The 21,287-nt window shown below is 36.8% G+C and overlaps 1 protein-coding gene across 2 annotated transcripts in view; it reads right to left on the reverse strand.

The window, feature by feature from the left end:
* The window catches only part of CCDC171 (coiled-coil domain containing 171), a 369,266-nt gene that overhangs the window by 283,046 nt on the left and 64,933 nt on the right, over positions 1–21,287 (reverse strand). For both annotated transcript variants that reach the window (XM_089913206.1, XM_089913205.1), the window contains 2 exons: positions 16,407–16,553; positions 1,707–1,799 (listed from right to left, as the gene is read on the reverse strand). In XM_089913206.1, the coding sequence (XP_089769332.1) occupies positions 1,707–1,799; positions 16,407–16,553 (240 nt within the window). The remainder of the gene's footprint in view (positions 1–1,706; positions 1,800–16,406; positions 16,554–21,287) is intronic.

Genomic DNA, 21,287 nt, shown 5'->3' on the forward strand with positions numbered 1-21,287 from the left:
ACTTTCTCATTTTTATGACATAGCATCTAAACAAATTTAATAACAGAATACTTCAAACATATTTTTAACTCCCGTTTATAGTAAGATGGTGATTAATTACAACTCAGTAGTCTCATTTGCTTTTAAACTAGTCTGAAACTGAATTTTACTGGGTGTACCTCACTAAAAATATTTGTCAATATTTATAGATCTATGATTCAAATACACACTTTTGCTTTTTTCCTAAGTTACAGCACTAAGTTGGGTATCAAATATTAATTTTTAATTATATGAGTAAAAAATACACATGTAACATTTTCATTTTTATACCTATTAACTATATATTCCCAGTGATATAACTACAATGAAAAACTTAATTTTGAATTCTACTTCTTGCATGAATTTAAAACTTCAGCCTTATTGCCTATTAATGCCATTTTGGGTAATCCAATCATTTTTTTCTAAAAAAAAAAAACAAAAACAAAAAAGCTTAACTAAAAAAAAAAAGCTTAACTTACGCAAATTTGCTTTACATATAGATGCACTCAAATACATGGGTCTGACCACCTAGAGGGGTGGGATAGGGAGGGTGGGAGGGAGGGAGATGCAAGAGGGAAGCGATATGGGGACATATGTGTATGTATAACTGATTCACTTTGTTATAAAGCAGAAACTGACACACCATTGTAAAGCAATTATACTCTAATAAAGATGTTAAAAAAAAATACATGGGTCTGAGAATTTTGCAGGTAAAAGGCATTCATTAAAGATGAAAGTAAAAAACAATTATTTTAAAATTTTTACAAAGTTTGTTGCATCCTAGTTAAGACCTGTTTAAATAATAAAACTCTGCAAATTCTATTAATTAATTTTTAATATAGGGGAAAAGTCTAAGTCTTTTTTAAAAAACCAAATTAAATTATGGACTTGGGACTTATGGAACTTTATGTAAAACTATTTACAACAAAGGCTGAGGGTCAGACTTGGTCCACGACAGTAGTTTGCCAACCCCCAGTTAAAATGCCTTTGCTAACCTTAGGAGTTCCTTCTCATTCTCTAAGCCCTAGGGAAAAGGACGCTTTCCTTAGGATGCCTTCATTCAGTTCCCCTCTCAGATTTAATCCTTCTCTTTATTACGCTCCCATAGTACTTTAGTATTTAATATTTCTACCTATACATCAACATATATAGGTACACAGTATCTCTGGTAATGGAATTTTGAGTCCTAAAAGGAGCTCATTCACCTTTATGCCTTCAGCTCTTAATATAGTGACAGGTGATATGCACAGGATATGCACTCAATCAATGAAGGTGCATATTTTAAAATGTTTTCAGAAAGAAATTCATCCCAAGGTTGTTGATAAAAAGAACACTCTGATCAGCAGATCTTCCTGTAACGCGCCAGATGGCAAACACATTGGACTTTGCAGAACGTGAGGTCTCTGTCGCAGCTACTCCACTTTGCCAAGGTAGCACAAAAGCCACCACGGACAAGATAAAACTTCATAAGCACGCTCAGTAGGTAAGATTCAGCCTGTGGGGTGTAGTGTGCCAGCTCCTCTCTAATAGAGTAAAGACTATCTTCAACTATATCATTATAGTAAATAGAATAACGCGTGTCTTAACAACATGCTACCTGCTCTAAACGCACACCTTAGCTCTCTGAACATAATACTGTTTTTCCCAGCTTAATAAAATCCATTAAAAAAATGTTTTTCACATTTTACCTGAATAATTTCAGAATTAAATTTCGATTCCAAATGTGCTGCTCTCTCTGCTTCAATATCTTCTTCTAATTTCCTCACTCTTAGAGTAGTTGCCTGAAAACATTAAGTTTAAACATTGGAATTTAAATTGAATATAGGCCACTATATTGTAATTAACACTTTGGATTACTATAGCCTCATTTTTTCATTTGCAAGAGTATAAAAGTCATGTTGCAAAAATAATGCTCGGGAAGAATGCTCCAGAGCTTGTTTTCTTTTTCTTTATTCAGTTATACTTTACATGTAATAAATTACACATATTGAAATTGTATAACTTGGTAAGTTTTGTATATATACACCCACGAAATCATTGCCATAATCAAGACAGACAAATATTTCCGTTACCCCAGAAGATTCCTTGTGTCCCTTGATAACCCCGTCATCCAGTCCTCACCACCCCACCCCTAACCCCCAAGTAAACACTGATCTGCTTTTTTGTCACTATAGATCATTTCCTGTTTTCAGAATTCAATATAAATTGAATCACACAGTGCATATTATTTATTGCCTGGCTTATTTCTCCCCACAAAATTATTTTGAGTTTCATCCATGTGGTTGCACATATCAATAGTTCACTTTTTAATGTTAAAGTGTTCCACTGTGTTGATACACCACAATCGGTTTATCAGTTCACCTACTGATGGACATTTGAATTGGATGCTATACAAAGGAATATATATAGGGCTATATATTAGGGCTATACAAAGGAATCTTCTATGAGCAATTATGTATAAATCTTTGTATGGACATACACTTTCATTTCTCTGGGATAAATAGTGAAGGACAGAATGACTGGGTCAGGTGGTAGGCGTATGTTTAATGTTTTATGAAACTGACAAACTGTTTCACAAACTGTTTCCAATTTCATGCATCTTCACCAACACTTGGCATGGTAGTCTTTTGGGTTATTTGGGGGCGAGGGTTAGACATTCAAATAGGAATGTAATGGTATCTCATTTTAGTTTCAATTTTCATTTTCCTAATAACTAATGACATTGAGCATATTTTCATGTATTTATTTACTATCTGTATATCTTTTCTGGTGAAGTTTCTGCTTAAATCTTTTTCTCTTTTTTTTTTTTTTTTTTTTTTGCGGTACGCAGGCCTCTCACTGTTGTGGCCTCTCCCGTTGCGGAGCATAGGCTCCGGACGCGCGGGCTCAGCGGCCATGGCTCACGGGCCCAGTCGCTCCGCGGCATGTGGGATCTTCCCGGACCGGGGCACGAACCCGTGACCCCTGCATTGGCAGGTGGACTCTCAACCACTGCCCCACCAGGGAAGCCCCTTTTTCTCATTTTTTAATTGGGTTGTTTGTTTTTTTATTATTGAATCTTGAAAATTCATTATATAATCTGGATACAAGTCATTTTTTGGGTACGTAATTTGCAAATATTTACTCCCAAATATTGTCTACAGCTTGTCTTTTCATTCTCTTAACGTTAGTATCTTTCATATAGCAAAAGTTTTTGTTATGACAAAGTCTAATTTATTAGTTTTTCAAGCTGGAGTCAGCCCCGCCACACCTAGAGTCCTGTCTGTCAAATATAGATAGTTCAACAGTGAAAGAGAAAGACAATAGTAATTTAATTTCCTTTCTTAGATAAAATTTGGGCAAGAAATGTTTCTATTCGTTATACTTACTCTGTCATTTAGCCTTAGCTAAAGTTTTTTTTTTTATGCTCAGCTTGATTAATTTGATTTTTCCTCTTTTCTCCCGCCATTTCTTTTTTGCATACAGACAGAGATGGTAATGTATCACATTACATCAAGGGGAATAAATAAAAATAGGATAATCCAAAAACTAATCAAGTGGTCTGTGGATAAGTAAGAAATGACTACACTTTTCCTTGAGCAAAACATATTCCTATAAGTCTGCTACAGTGCAGAGCATAAACACAAAAAAGGTGAAAAAAACCCAAGTGCCCATCAACTGATGAATGGATAAACAAAATGTGGTATATCCATACAATGGAATATTATTCAGCCATAAAAAGGAATTAAGTACCAACACATGCCACAACATAGATTAACCTTGAAAATATATGTTAAGCGAAAGATACCAGACACAAAAGACCACATATTAAGTGACTTCATTTATATGAAATGGCCAGAATAGGCAAATCCATAGAGGTAGAAAGTGTATGAGTGGTTTCCAATAGCTGGGGACAGGGGAAGGAAGGAATGAGCACTAACTGCTAATGGGCATAAAGTTTCTTACTGGGGTGATAAGAATGTTCCAGAATCAGATAGTGGCAATGGTTTCATAACCCTGAACTGCATACTTTAAAAGAGTGTATTCAATACTATGTGAACTATATCTCAATAAAAAATAAAAAGAATCCCTAAGTGTAAGAACCAATGACATTTCAAAGAAGTGACCACCACCTATGTCAAGCTTCTTCATTTCTATTGAGAAGTTCCTCTCAGTGCTGACTTTGAATCCTAGAACAAGGGATCCCCACTGGTTGTAGGTACGAAGATGATACATACTAGATCAGAAAAATTCTTAATGGTCAGCCAGATTAAAATGAGTATTACCCTAGGTAGGGCCAATACTAGTAAAAAAAAAATTTTTTTTAATGTAATGCCACAAGATGAAGTTCCTGTCCTTGAAGAACTAAAGTCAACTTTCTCAATATTCAAAATACTTGTGTTAGGTTCTGCAAGTCAGAAGTCTAACCAGTGTCAAGGAAATAACCCATAGACATTGAGAATAAAGGATCAAAACAGGCAAAAAGCTGATAAAGGGCAAATAGAAGAAACCAGTCTAATAATGTTAATATATTCTTTCATATTCCAAAAGGCATTTACATAGTTTTATCAAAATAAGTGTTATTTTATTAAAATACAGAATATTCAGTGATTCCATGATAAAAGAGGCAAAATTTTCATTTTTCATGTACATGTTGTCATATTAATCAATTTATCTGATTTCACTCCAAAAGTCACAAAGACTTTTTTTTTCTGCCTAAACCAAAATCAAACGGGTTGAAATAATAAACCAGAGATCCCACCTTTATTTCCATACCTTCCTGTTTTAAATGAAATGTCCAGAAGAAAACAAATTTATAAACTGTTTATTAATGACTAAAACAATAATCAGTAAGGACAGCAAAAAAAATCTTCACATATTTAAACAAATTTCTTCAAGAGTGTGTTTTGTTGACATAATTAAAGCCCTCCTAATAAATATTTTTTAATAATATTCTAGTCTGGTGAATTAATTCTTATCTCCAGCAGAGGGTGCTAGAGGAACATCAACTTGCTGTTCACAAATATTTTCCTCCAATATCACCTAAGAGAACTAGTACAACAATCATTATCTCCAATCCTAATATAATCAACATAGCAAGAGCAGAAAGCATAAGAGAATTCAGATTAAAGTACAAAATCCAAAACAAATTCATATATACCCCCGGCCAATTTAACTATATATAAATTTGCCTGTAGTACAAGGATTACACTATATACTGTCTGTTCCCTAATACTATGAACATCAGAGTTCTTTATGTGACACAAAATGATCACATATTTTATCATTTATTAGCTGGCTGTCACGTCCTTTCTGACTGCAATATACTGCCAAGAGATTTTTATTCCAGTAAATTCTGTGTTCATTGTACCCAAATTTTTTTATTTTTATTCCAGTAAATTTTGTGTTCATTGTATGGGTAAAATTTTTTTTATTTTATGATTTGTATCTCACTAAATCACAATAAGCCCAGTTAGATAGTCTACTCCACTTAAGAAAAGTGAGTGTTCATTCTTTGAAGAAGGTAACATAGAAAACATTATTTTATCATAACACAGGGCATGAGCCGCCAACTCCAATTCACAAGCAGAACTAATGAAACACATCCAGACCACATTTGTTCTCCACACCACATCTGCTCCCATGGCTTCCATGGGCCTGTTCCAAAGTTTCACAAAAATTATGAAAACATATGTGTTCAAGGAATTTGCTGAAACACTGGGCAAAAGCAGCTCCTACTACATTCTTGCCTCCTCAAATAGAATATGCCCAGCCCAGAGGATATACATGAACTTAAAGGGATTAGTCAAGCAGAAAAACCTTGATATATGAAATTTAGCCCACTAAAATGGACATCAAGAAAAATAAGGGAGGAAATATCACACAAGTACCTACCAATCAAAGACTTCTCAGTAGTGTGTTAGGTAGTACTGTTTCCAAAACAGTTGTACAAAGTTTACCCCAGAATATCAATAGCTGTATAAATAGGAAGTGGTTGTTTATTTAACTATTGTTCCAGATTTTATCACCTGATATTTCCCATTAATGAAAACTCTTACAAGTAACCAATATAGTAATAATCCATCTTCAAAAAGATGATTCTAAGGGACTGATTAATTCTATAATGGTTATTTTAGTGGTAAGTATATGTATTATATTTTAGTGGTTGTAAATAATATATTAAATGTGTGTTAACAGTTAATGACAATTAACTACAATCCTTATTCCCTACCTGTGTGGGAGAAAACAAGAGTAGTTACTATACTTGGAGCTCTTAAACTGAAGATCTCAAAGTATTTTTTGTTAACAAAAAAGATATCTTAGAGAGTCAGAATCTCTAAGGAACAGAATTTACAAGCCACAAATTCTGTTTGGCATGGTAATAAATTAATTTAGCATCTTTAAAATCATCTTTACCTTTTCTAGCAGTAAAAAACTTCAGTATTTAACAAAATTTTTAATGAACTTACAGTTTTAAAATCCATTATGAACATAAATACAAAAATGTATAAAACTTATAAGCACAGTAGTATAACCCAGGTGACTTATTTACCTTTTATAGTTGGTAATCAACACAAACAGGTGTTTAAAAATCATTCCTACAAACACATGATGGCTTTAAAAAGATGATTCATATGCGGTTGCTTCACAGACAATACAAAAGGTGAGAATCATTTTTCTTTTCCTTTTTCACTTGGGTATGGTATATGTATAAGTAAAAAACTACATTCTACCCTTCTTTACGTTACCATAATATAGAATATGACTGACAGAAGCAATTCAGAATTTATTTTCAAAGACTGCTCTCTCTCCACTGTAATCTTCACAAGATTCTTCAGTTCACTCAGAATTAGGTTTGCATCTTCTCTTTTCTCTTTTCTTATTGAGTTAAACTTATTTCCTATGATTAAAAAAAAAAAAAAAACCTCCCCTAGTTGTAAAGAGGTTTATAAAAGCCACGGATATTTCTTTTTCCAGTTCACTTTTCCCTTGGTTCTCTGGTATCCAGCACCACATTTAGAAAATTGGATTGGGAATTTGTTATTTTTTTAATCTAAGAAAACATTGATCCATGTTAAGATGATTAAGCCACACAATGGTCTATAGCATATCAGATTTTTTTTAATTTTTATACACACACACACACACACACACACACACACACACACATATATAAACTTCTTTGGCCCAGGCACATAAAGAAATCACCTCTTCATGAAATGTAACTGTTGAAGCTTCATTAAAATTTAAAACATTTATTAGGCTAAACGTCTATTAGTTGCTTTAGTCTGATATTACTGACATTAAATAATGTGTTCTATTAAATTAAAATTTTAACAATTTTCCTCTTTATTATTATCTTATTTTATATTAATCCTTTTTAAAAAATACCAATGATGATTATAAGCGCCTAGAATTACTAGTACTTAATGTCTCCACAACTGAATGTTAAACTACATAAACTGCTCTCTAGGAATTTAACTTCTCCTTGATTATGTCATCACCTGGTCAAAGAGCCAATACAAAAATACATTCACTTAAATATAAAGCAAAAATTTGTAAGGTGTCTAAACATGAAGAATTGTAGGTAAGTCACAGGACTATACTTGTCCACTTAGAAAATTCTTATAAATAGAATAAAACTAGACACTCTGGACACCCTCAAAGCTTCAAATTCCCCCAAAGCAGAGACCTGGTATTATCAAAAGTATTTACAGAGTAGCTAAGAAAAAACTCAATATAAAACTAGTCTAAAACAATTTTATATTTACAACATTAATCAATTAAAAAAAAAGAAATTGGGGTAAGTAAGTATTTCACAAGAAAATAAATCAATACTGAGTTATCCAAAAACAAATCCTAAAGTTTAGGCATTAGACACTACCTCAATTGAGTCAAAAGTGACTTATCAAGAATCTTATCAACAAAAATCACTGTTACCTAGCACTTCTTCATACCTATAAGGCAATTAAAATGTTTTTAGTGATGATCATAGAGTTTTATAGCATCCTAAAGTGACTTCTAAATGATCTTTTTAAATTCTAAGTATATTCAGAACTTTATTCTAATCCTTTTCTAATAGGCCATCCACAAACCAAATGATATTAAAAATGATGATGCACTCCTGAATTTTCTGGCCTGAAAAAATGTTCAGCACAAATGACAAATAAGCTAAAAATATTACTTGGAATATAATCTCACTTTTAAATTTCTTTCTCTAACCTCATATAAAATTAGACCATATGTGGTAAGCGTATGAGTAATTTATCTTTGTCAAGTTCAAGTTCATAATCTGGCATTATTACTGAGAGTTCCTATACACTCTACACCCCGTTTTCCCTATTAAAACATCTGACAATCATATAACACAAAGAACCCATTAAAAATGTATAATGGATCTGAATAACTATTTCTCCAACGATATACAAATGGCCAATAAGCACATGAAATGATATTCAGCATCATCAGTCATCAGAGAAATGCAAAGCAAAACCACGGGATACCATTATACACCCACTAAAGTGGTTATAATTAGAAAGACTAATAATAACAAGTGTTGGTGAGGATCTGAAGACACTGGAACCCTCATGCATTGCTGCTGGGGATGTAAAATGGTGCCTCCACTATGCAAAACAGTGTGACAGCCCCTCAAAAAGTTAAACATAGAGATATGTCACCTAGCATGCCCACTCCTAGGTGAAACTGAAAACACGTCCACACAAAAACTTGTACACAAATGTTCATGGAGGCATTATTCATGATAGCCAGAAAGTGAAAACAGCATAAATGTCTATCAACTGATGAATGGATATACAAAATGTGGTCTATAATACAATGGGAGATTATTTAGTAATAAAGAGGAATGAAGTGCTGATACATGATACAACATGGATGAATCCTTAAAACATCCTGTTATGTGAAAAAAAATCACCAAAGACCACATATTGCATGATTCCACTAATATGAAATGTTCAGAACAGGCAAATATATAGAAGCAGAAGTAAATTAATGTTTTTTTAGGGATGAGAGGAATGGGGAAACAGGAGAGTGATAGCTAATGGGTGTGGGGTTTCTTACTGAGGTGATGAAAACATGCTCCAATCGACTGTAGTGATAGCTGTACAACTCTGTGAATATACTAAAAACCACTGAATTGTACCCTATAAACGGGTGAATTTGTAGCATGCAAATTATATCTCAGTAAAGTTTGGGTTTTTTTTAAATCATCAGTATGAAGAGTTTAACCTGCAGGCATCCACCTCCACCCTAATTAGCCTACAACTACCCCCCCACCAACCACTACACAAACTCACAAACTGGAGGTTTATTATCTGGAAAGTGTCACTCTGAAGCCAAGGTTGGACATAGAGATACATGGGGTGGGCAGAGCAGGGGTAGGGGGGTTGGTGTACAAGACTGAAGCCAGGGGAAATTCTGTATACTGAATAGTATGAAACAGATTTTTCCTCCATTTCTTTCTTCCATTTAATAACCACCAAAGAGGAAACTAGCAGGTCACTCCTTGTAGAAACAAAGAGAAAAGTCCTATGGATTGTAACATTTGACCACTTTCCAATGAAATATTTGGCACATCTCATCACTCTACAGTAAGGTTTCCCTAAGGCCAATACTTACATTCAACTGCCTACTCAACATCTCCACATGGATGTCTAACGGGCATGTCAAATTTAACATCTCTAAAACCAAACTCCTCATCTCTCCCGAATTTACTCCACTTGCATTCTTGGCCAGGTTGAGTAAATGACAGTGCCATTCCCCCAAAGGCTCAAGCCAAAATCTTTGGCATTATCTTTTACTCCTTCTTTTTCTCTCACAAGCCATGTCCAATAAATCTGCAAATCCTACTGGTTCTATCTTCCAAAACACATACAAATCTGACTACCTCCTCTACCACTACTTTGGTCTAAAGCACCATAATCTCTCATGTAATTACTTTAATAGTTTCCTAAATGGCCTCTTACAATCTGTCTTTAAAGGAGTAAACAGAATGATGCGTTTAAAACAAATTAGAGGGGACATGTCACTCCTCTGCTTAAAACCTTTCAATGGCTTTCCATCTCAGAAAGAAAGCCAAAGTTCTTACAATGAACTCCAAAAGACCTTCAAGACTCTATAACATCTGCCTACCATTCTCTACACCCTACTAGTCTCTCTCTTGCTCAATCCATTTCAATCACAATGGCCTACTTGCTATTCCTCAAACTTTCCAAGCACACTCGCATCTCATGGCCTTTACACTTTCTATTCCTTCTACCTAGAATCTCTTCCTCCAGATAGCCACATGGCTCAATCCCTTTCTTCCTTCAGGTCTCTGCTCAAATGCCATCTTATCAAGTCAGGTTTCCTTGACCACTAACACAAGAAGGTAACCATTCCACCCCACCATTTATTACTCCCCTCGTCTCCTTTATTCCTCTCCATAGGGCTTATCAAATTCTATTTCGTTTCATGTGTGATTCTCCCTGACAAGAGTGTCAATTTCAAGAGGGAAGAGGCTTTGTTTTGTTCACTGCTATGCCTCAAACACCCAAAAGTGTGCCTGACACTCTCGAGGTTTTCTGAATAAACAAATGAATACAGTAGTCATAATATAGGATCAGGATGCTATAAAAATGGTACAGAGAACAAGAGCCCTCAGAAACTAAAAAGAAAACATAAAATATTCAATTAGAAGATTAGAAAAGTCAAGTAAATCTCCCACGAACCAACAACAACAAAAATACAAAGAGAAAGACAACAAAAGGTAAGAAAAGCAAAACATCAACCAGTTGGCCTACCAACTGAACAATTAAAAACCCAAGAAAGAGAGAATAAAAAAACCCTGAGCAGGAAATTATGAAGAAATAACACAAGAGAATTACACAAAATAAAGATCATGAGTCTCCTAACTAAAATGGCCACCAAATGCCCTGCACATTGAACACAAAAAAAATCTATACTAAGAATCATTGTTTGTCTTTGATGTTCTGAAATTTTATAGTTAGTGGGAACTCTACAGCAGAAATAGCTTGGTGTCTTCACAAATACAAGGGAAAAAGAAAGCTATAGGTGGAGAACCTATAGATTGAGAGACTTAAGAGACATATCAACCAATTATAATGTGTAGACCTACTAGGGATTCTGATTCAAACAAACTGTAATCATACATACATTTTTATGCCATAAATGTAGCAATATGATATTTAAATAATATCTGGATATTTGATTATGTTAAGTAATTACTGTTAATTTAAGTTTGATATTGATAACGTGGTTCTAAATAAAAGGCCCCTTAATTTTTAGAAATCACAATGAAATATTTATGGTTAAAATGATACGATGCCTGGGATTTCTTTTAATATAATATGGGAAGAAGGAAAGTGAACAGGGGTATGAATGATTCAAGATAACCCACAAATGAATTTTTTTTTTTTTTTGCGGTACGCAGGCCTGTCACTGTCATGGCCTCTCCCGTTGCGGGGCACAGGCTCCGGACACGCAGGCTCAGCGGCCATGGCTCACGGGCCCAGCCGCTCCGCGGTATGTGGGATCCTCCCGGACCGGGGCACGAACCCGTGTCCCCTGCATCGGCAGGCGGACTCTCAACCACTGCGCCACCAGGGAAGCCCTAAATGAAAAATTTTTGAAGCTGGTGATGGGTACCATTACTGTACTATGCTGTCTACCTTTTTTAATATTTAAAGTTTTCTATTTAAAAAAAGTGAAAAAAAAAGAAAAGGGAACCCTCATGCACAATGGGTGAGAATGTAAACTGGTACAACCACTATGGAAAATGGTATGGAGAGTCCTCAAAAAATTAAAAATAGAAAAATAAAAAAATAAAACTACCATATGATCCAGCAATCCCACTTTTCGGTATTTATCCAAAGAAAACAAAAACACTACTTAGAAAAGATATATGGGGCTTCCCTGGTGGCGCAGTGTGCCCCGCAACGGCAGGGGCCACAGCAGTGAGAGGACCGCGTACCGCAAAAAAAAAAAAAAAAAGATATATGCACCCCTATGTTCACTGCAGCATTATTCACAACAGCAAAGCTATGGTAGCAAACTAGGTGCCCACCAACAGATGAATGGATAAAGATGTGAGATATATATATATGATATATATATATCATATATATATCATTTTATATATATATATAATGCAATATTACTCATTGATAAAAAGAATGAAATCTTGATATTTGCAACAACATGGATGGACCTAGAGGGTATTAACCTAAGTGAAATAAGTCAGACAGAGAAAGACAAATACTATATGATTTCACTTACATGTGGAATCTAAAAATGCAAAACAAATGAACAAACATGACAAAACAAAAACAGTTACAGCTACAGAGAACAAACAGGTGATTGTCAGAGGGTAGGGCATGGGAGGGGAAGAAAGATACAGGTGAAGGAGATTAAGAGGTACAAACTCTCAGCTGCAAAATAAATGAGTCACAGGTATGAAATGTATAGGGTAGGGAATATAGCCAGTAACTAGGTAATACTTTTTGTGTGTTGACAAATCATAACCAGACTTACGGTGGTCATTTTGAAATGTATAGAAATATCAAATCACTATGTTGTGTAATAGGAACTCACATAGTGTTGTAGGTCAATTATACTTCAAAAACAATCAACCTCATAGAAAAAGGGATCAGATTTATGGTTACCAGAGCAGAGGGGTGAGGGGAGGGGTAACTGGATGAAGGCAGTGAAAGGTACAAACTTCCAGTTATAAAATAAATAAGTACTACGGATGTAATGTATAACATGTTATACATAATTAATACTGCTGTATGTTATATATGAAAGTTGCTAAGAGTTATTCCTAAGAGTTCTCATCATAAGAAAAAACTGTTTTTTTCTGTTTCTTTTATTTTTTATCTATATGAGATGATAGATGTTCACCAAACTTATTTTCATAATCACTGCATGATGTATGTAAATCAATAATTATGCTCTATACCTTAAGCTTATACAGCGCTGTATGTCGATTATATCTCACTAACTGGAAGAAAAAAAGTCTTAAAAAAAAAAGAGGGCTTCCCTGGTGGCGCAGTGGTTGAGAGTCCGCCTGCCGATGCAGGGGACACGGGTTCGTGCCCCGGTCCGGGAAGATCCCACATACCGCGGAGCGGCTAGGCCCGTGAGCCATGGCTGCTGAGCCTGCGCGTCCAGAGCCTGTGCTCCGCAACGGGAGAGGCCACAACAGTGAGAGGCCCGCGTACCGCAGGAAAAAAAAAAAAATAGAGAAACAGGAAAACTTTCAGAGAGGAAGAGTGAGAAAAGGGTCACCACAAGGGAACACAAACAAGAATAACATCAGGCCTCTCAACAGCAACAGAAGAGACTGGGAACGAGGGAGGCAAGGCCTTTAAATTCTGAAAGAAAGAATTCCATCCTAAAATTCTATATTCAGCCAAATTCTATATACTTTAATACTTTATTGATTAAAAAAATCATGTTCAGATAAGCAAGATCAAATAAAACTTAGCTCCCATACACCCTTTCTTTAGAAGCTACTAGTCTATGTACTCCAACGAAGTGAAGAAGGCAAGAGACCTAAGAAACTGAAGATGCAACAGAGGATAATGAAAAAGTCCCCAGGTGACAGCTATGCCATATGCCTAGAAAGCAATGAGGAGATGGAACAGGAGAGAGTCCCAGAAGAACACGATAATTTTCTGAGAACAGACCCTATAAAGCAGCCAAACAGAATTCCTTCAAGGTTTTAAAAATTTACACACCCACCATCATGGTACAAGAATTATTAACACCACCCTCACCAGTGCTGGGTACTATCATTTTCTTTAATCTTATTATTTTGAGTGTTACTGTCTTTCTTACATTATGGTGAGGTGGAGCATTTTTCCTATGTTTGTTATGCATCTGAAATTATTCTTTCATATCTTCTTTGATTTACTTAATAGATTTTTTCATAAAGACCTTCTCCTTTCTCTTATCAAATAGTAGGGGATTTAGAGAGACAGAAATATATTTACCCTTTGCTATAAATATTTTTCTCATTTGGTTGTCTTTTTATTCGAAGTGGGGATTTTACTTACATATGACTTTAATCTCTCCTAGTCAAAGCTATAAATCCATTCCTAAATATTTTGTTCCTTGGTTTTTATGATTAGTAGTAAGTCATAATGACTCAGAGAGCAGAAAAAATTAAACTACATTTTCTTCTTATTTTATCATTGTTTTTAATATTTCACTCTTTTTAATCCAACTGGAATTTATTTTAGAATATAATGTAAGATAGGAATCTAATTTTATTTTGTCCCAAATAGTTAACCAATCATTTCAACATGATTCACTGAATAATTTTTCCTATCCTTACTGATTTAAAATGATATACTCTACAAGTCTACTACTGACCTTTCAATTCTGACATTGAAAGTCTGGTCTTAGAGGTATTGTACTTTTTGGCCACTCAACAATCTTTCCCCTTCTTTTTTTACCAGCACCCTAATTTCTATATAAGAATTTATTGGGGGGACTTTAATTTTAGCATAATTAGAGGAATTTACTTGGGGCAAATTACCTCTTTCAATCAAATGTTCTCTTCCAGATTAGAATCCTGACCAAAGTTACAAAAAGAATAAAAACTATCGGTACCAATTCACCTCAGCTTCATCCATCGTTTCTGCTACCAAGAACTCTGGAGATGCTCTGGGACTCACATGATTTCTAAGCTGATTCCCCAACATTCCTTGTGATTCTGTGGATATGATTCCCATATTCTTCCACTGAATTCCCTATTTATGTTAACCAAAGTTGGTTTCTGTTGCATACAACCAAAAAAACACAATTGATATATTACTGAAGTTTTATAATCTGTACTAACTTCTGGTATAGTAAGTGCCCACTCATTACTCTTACCAAAATGTTTTATAGATCCTCATGTGGATGAACTTTAGAATCTGTCTTCCCAAGATAATTCCACTCAATCTTTGATTGGAACTGCTTTAACCCATAATATAATCTAGGGAGGATTCATAACTTTACACTGTTAAGGGTTCCCAAAATGTCTCATCATTTTCTTTTAAGACTCTCAGTTAAATTTCATAATTTTTAATGTATTTGTTGTTAACTGTATTCCTGTTTTTGTCACTATGGTGACAAAAACTTTTTTAGTACCTTATTCTCTGATTATTACTGGTATATTAGAGTGTAAACATAACTGCTATATATTATTTTCTTCTTGACCTCCTTATTGAATGTTCTTACTAGTGTCAATAATTTCAAAGATGATTTTCTTGACCATTTAGGGTTATTAGCATACCATCTGAAAATAATCAGAATCATACCCCCCTTCTTTCCAAAAATTATAATTTTTTATCACTGTTCTTGCTTTTATATATTTCTTTGGCTAAAATTCTCAGCACATTGTTAACTGACAGAAGTGAGTTTAATGAGGGTACCTCCAGCATTTTATCATTAAATACTCTTCATAAATGTTTATTTACTTTATAAGAATTATAAATTATGTTTAAGACAAACTTCTTTATCTATTGAAATACTTAATTTCCCACAAAGCAAAAGAAAATTTTTTTAAAAAATTAACAAATAAATTAGCTATCTCTCAAGATTAAAGTGGTTATCAGTATCATTTACTCACAAAAATCATATTTTTTCATTTGTAAACTAATGCTCCTTTCCCACCTAATGTCTAACCTGGGGACTTCCCTCATGGCACAGTGGTTAAGAATCTTCCTGCCAATGCAGGGGACACAGGTTCAAGCCCTGGTCCAGGAAGATCCCACTTGCTGCAGAGCAACTAAGCCCATGCACAACAACTACTGAGCCTGCACTCTAGAGCTCGCAAGCCACAACTACTGAGCCCGCATGCCACAACTACTGAAGCTCACGTGCCCAGAGCCTGTACTCCACAACAAGAGAAGCCACCACAATGAGAAGCCCGTGCAATGCAACGAAGAGTAGCCCCCACTCGCCACAACTAGAGAAAGCCCGCATGCAGCAATGAAGACCCAACATAGCCAAAAATAAGTAATATAAATAAAAATAAATTTATAAAAAAATAAATAAAGTCTAACCTGAAAAGCACTCCACAAAACTATGTAGCTAGTACACACCATTCAAACTACAAAATTAGAATTTAATATCTTTTCTTGTGTTGCTTCCTCAAACTTGTAATATAAACAATTACCTTCAAACTTTCCAAATATTCCAGGACAATTAATTATTAAAAATGAATCTTTTTTTTTAATTCGGAGCAAGATATAATTTACTCAAATACAAAAGTTTTCAAGGAAGCCAATATTCAATATATATAAATGTCAAAAAATTATATTTTATTACAGAGTAAAACTTTGTCCTTAAATTACTAACTAGCCATCATATATGTGCTATAAAAGAATGAGAAAATATACCTCAAACTCTTTTCTAAGACGTTCCTCTCGCTGAGTGCTAAATTCGAATTCACTTGTCTGTCGACGTAAAAGGTCAGAGCACTCCATGTGTTCAGCTTCTAATTTTTCTACTTTCTCGTGCATATTTTGTAAAGCATTATCTTGCTCCTAGAAAATAGTTCATTTTTGCATCAATAAAGTTTATAAGCCAACAATGACTAAAATTTATTCTATAAAATACTGTAAGGAACTAAACCTGTACTTCAACCATAATAATAGGTTAAGCAAGAGAGGCCAAGATAGTCTCTAGCGATGTTTCAGAATATACATGTGTTTAAAAAGTGCTACTGGAGTTTTACAACTTAAAAAATCTAAATAAGGGAAGGACCTTCAAGATGTCGGAGGAGTAAGACGTGAAGACCACCTTCCTCCCCACAAATACATCAAAAATACATCTAGGGCTTCCCTGATGGTGCAGTGGTTGGGAATCCGCCTGCCAATGCAGGGGACATGGGTTCGAGCCTGGGTCCAGGAAGAAGATCCCACATGCCGTGAGGCAACTATGCCCGTGCGCCACAACTACTGAGCCTGTGCTCTAGAGCTCACGTGCCACTACTAGCTAGCCTGCATGCCACGACTACTGAAACCCATGCACCTAGAGACCGTTCTCTGCAATAAGAGAAGCCACCACAATAAGAAGGCTGCACAAAGCAACGAGGAGTGGCCCCCGCTCACCACAACTAGAGAAAGCCCATGCGTACAATGAAGACCCAGTGCAGCCAAAAATAAATACATAAAATAAATTAATAAAAAGGAAAAAAAAAATCTACATATGGAACAGCTCCTACAGAACACCTACTGAATGCTGGCAGAAGACCTCAGACCTCCCAAAAGGCAAGAAACTCCCCATGTACCTGGGTAGGGCAAAAGAAAAAAAGAAAAAACAGAGACAAAAGAATAGGGACAGGACCTGCACCTCTGGGAGGGAGCTGAGAAGGAGGAAAAGTTTCCACACACTAGGAAGCCCCTTCACTGGTGGAGACGGCGGGGTGTGGGGGGAACTTCGGAGCCACGGAGGAAAGCACAGCAACAGGGGTGCAGCGGGCAAAGCAGAGAGATTCCCTGACAGAGGATCAGGGCCGACCAGCACTCACCAGCCTGAGAGGCTTACTGGCTCACCCGTCGGGCGGGTGGGGGCTGGGAGCTGAGGCTTGGGCTTCGGAGGTCAGATCCCAGGGAGAGGACTGGGGTTGGCTGTATGAAGACAGCCTGAGGGTGCCACAGCTAGCCAGGAGGGAGTCTGGGAAGAAGTCTGGGAAGAAGTCTGGACCTGCCGAAGAGGCAAGAGACCCTTGTTTCGGGGTGTGCAAGGAGAGGGGATTCATCCCCATTTGCCCACAGGAGGCAGAGCACCGCCTAAACAAGCTCCAGAGACAGGCGTGAGCCATGGCTATCAGCTCGGACCCCAGAGACGGGCATGAAACGCTAACGCAGCCATGAAGAATGCTGTATGCAAGCACAGGTCACTATCCACACACACACAACCCACCCATGGAGGCTATGCAGACCGCCACTGCCAGGGTCCCGTGATCCAGGGACAACTTCCCCGGGAGAACACACAGCACACCTCAGGCTGTTGCAATGTCACGCTGGCTTCTGCCACCACAGGCTTGCCCCACATTCCAATTCTGACTACTGTCCCCTCCCTCCCCACGGCTTGAGTGAGCCAGAGCCCCCTAAGCAGCTGCTGCTTAAACCCCCTCCTGTCTGGGCAGGAACAGGTGACTGACAGAGACCTACACGCAGAGGCGGGGCCAAAGCAGAACCCCAGGAGCTGTGCGGACAAAGAAGAGAAAAGGAAGTTTCTCCATGCAGCCTCAGGAGCAGCGGATTAAATCTCCACAATCAACTTGATGGACCCTGCATCTGTGGAACACCTGAATAGACGAATCGTCCCAAAATTGAGGCAGCGGATTCTGAGAGCAACTGGAGACTTGGCGTTTGCTGTCTGCGACTGATTTGTTACTGATTTTCATGTTTATCTTAAGTTTAGTTTTTAGCACTTGTTATCATTGGTGGATTTGTTTATTGGTTTGGTTACTATCTTCTTTTTTTATTATTTTTCTTTTTATGTTAATTTTTTTTTTTCTTTCTTTTTTTCTCCCTTTTCTTCTGAGCCGTGTGGCTGACAGAGTCATGGTGCTCCAGCCCGGTGTCAGGCCTGAGCCTCCGAGGTGGGAGAGCCGAGTTCAGGACACTGGACCACCACAGACCTCCCAGCCCCACGTAATATAAATTGATTACAGCTCTCCCAGAGATCTCAGTCTCAACACTAAGACACAGCTCCACCCAACAGCAAGCAAGCTCCAGTGCTGGACGCCCCACGCCAAACAACTAGCAAGACAGGAACACAACCCCACCCATTAGCAGAGAGGCTGCCTAAAATCATAATAAGGTCACAGACACCCCAAAACACACCACTAGATGCGGCCCTGCCCACCAGAAAGAAAAGATCCAGCCCCAACCACCAGAACACAGGCACCAGTCCCCTCCACCAGGAAGCCTACACAAGCAACTCAACCAACCTCATCCACTGGGGACAGGCACCAAAAACAAGGGAACTACGAGCCAGCAGCCTGCGAAAAGGAGACCCAAAACACAGTAAGTAAACAAAATAAGAAAACAGAGAAATATGCAGCAGATGAAGGAGCAAGGTAAAAAAACACCAGACCAAACAAATGAAGAGTAAATAGGCAGTCTACCTGAAATAGAATTCAGAGTAATGATAGTAAAGATGATACAAAATCTTGGAAATAGATGGGAGAAAACAGAAGAAACATTTAACAAGGACCTAGAAGAAATAAAGAGCAAAAAAAAAAGATAAATAACACAATAAATTAAAAATTCTCTAGAAGGAAGCAGTAGCAGAATAACTGAGGCAGAAGAACAGATAAGTGACCTGGAAGGTAAAATGATGGAAATAACCACCACAGAGCAGAATAAAGGAAAAAAATGAAAAGAATTGAGGACAGTCTCAGAGAGCTCTGAGACAACATTAAACTTACCAACATTCGAATTATAGGGATCCCAGAGGAAGAAGAGAAAAAAAAAGGGACTGAGAAAATATTTGAAGAGATTATACTTGAAAACTTCCCTTACATGCAAAAGGAAATAGTCAATCAGATCCAGGAAGCGCAGAGACTCCCATACAACATAAATCCAAGGAGAAACACGCCAAGACACATATTAATCAAACTATCAAAAATTAAATACATAGAAAAAATATTAAAAGCAGCAAAGGAAAAGCAACAAGTAACATACAACGGTATCCCCAAAAGGTTAACAGCTGATCTTTCAGCAGAAACTCTGCAAGTCAGAAGGGAGTGGCAGGACATATTTAAAGTGATGGAAGGGAAAAACCTACAACCAAGATTACTCTACCCAGCAAGGATCTCATTCAGATTTGATGGAGAAATTAAAACCTTTACTGACAGGTAAAAGTTAAGAGAATTCAGCACCACCAAACCAGCTTCAAAACAAATGCAAAAGGAACTTCTCTAGGCAGGAAACACAAGAGAAGGGAAAGACCTACAAAAAGAAACCCAAAACAATTAAGAAAATGGTAATAGGAACATATATATCAATAAGTACCTTAAATGTAAATGGATTAACTGCTCCAACCAAAAGACACAGACTGGCTGAATGGATACAAAAACAAGACCTGTATATATGCTGTCTACCAGAGACCCACTTCAGACCTAGGGACACATACAGACTGAAAGTGAGGGGATGGAAAAAGATATTCCATGAAAATGGAAATCAAAAGAAAGCTGGAGGGGCTTCCCTGGTGGCTCAGTGGTTGGGAATCTGCCTGCCAATGCAGGGGACTTGGGTTCGAGCCCCGGTCTGGGAAGATCCCACATGCCGCGGAGCAACTAGGCCCGTGAGACACAATTACTGAGCCTGCGCGTCTGAAGCCTGTGCTCCACAACGGGAGAGGCCGCGACAGCGAGAGGCCCGCGCACTGCGATGAAGAGTGGCCCCCTCTCGCCTCAGCTGGAGAAAGCCCTCGCACAGAAACAAAGACCCAACACAGCCAAAAATAAATAAATAAATACATACATTTTTTAAAAAAGCTGGAGTAGCAGTTCTCTTATCAGACAAAATAGACTTTAAAATAAAGACTATTACAAGAGACAAAGAAGGACACTACACAATGATCAAGGAATCAATCCGAGAAAAAGGTATAACAATTGTAAACATTTATGCCCCCAACATAGGAGCATCTCAATACATAAGGCAAATGCTAACAGCCATAAAAGGGGAAATAGACAGTAACACAAGAATAGTAGGGGACTTTAACACCCCACTTTCACCAATGGACAGATCATCCAAAATGAAAATAAATAAGGAAACACAAGCTTTAAATGACACATTACACAAGATGGACTTAACTGATATTTATAGAACATTCCATCCAAAACAACAGAATACATTTTCTTCTCAAGTGCTCATGGAACATTCTCCAGGATAGACCATAACCTGGGTGACAAATCAAGCCTTGGTAAATTTGAGAAAACTGAAATCGTATCAAGTATCTTTTCTGACCACAAAGCTATGAGACTAAATATCAATTACGGGAAAAAAAAAACTAAAAAATACAAACACATGGAGGATAAAAACTATGCTCCTAAAAAACCAAGAGATTACTGAAGAAATCAAAGAGGAAATCAAAAAATACCTAGACACAAATGAAATGAAAACATGATGACCAAAAGCCTATGGGATGCAGCAAAAGCAGTTTTAAGAGGGAAGTTTATAGCAATACAATCCTACCTCAAGCAACAAGAAAAACCTCAAATAAACAACCTAACCTTACACCTAAAGATATTAGAGAAAGAA

The sequence above is a fragment of the Delphinapterus leucas genome, chromosome 6 (assembly GCF_059928025.1).
Source record: "Delphinapterus leucas isolate spDelLeu-1000000601 "Yukka" chromosome 6, BTC_Dleu_Yukka2, whole genome shotgun sequence".
In the NCBI taxonomy this organism is placed as follows: Eukaryota; Metazoa; Chordata; class Mammalia; order Artiodactyla; family Monodontidae; genus Delphinapterus; species Delphinapterus leucas.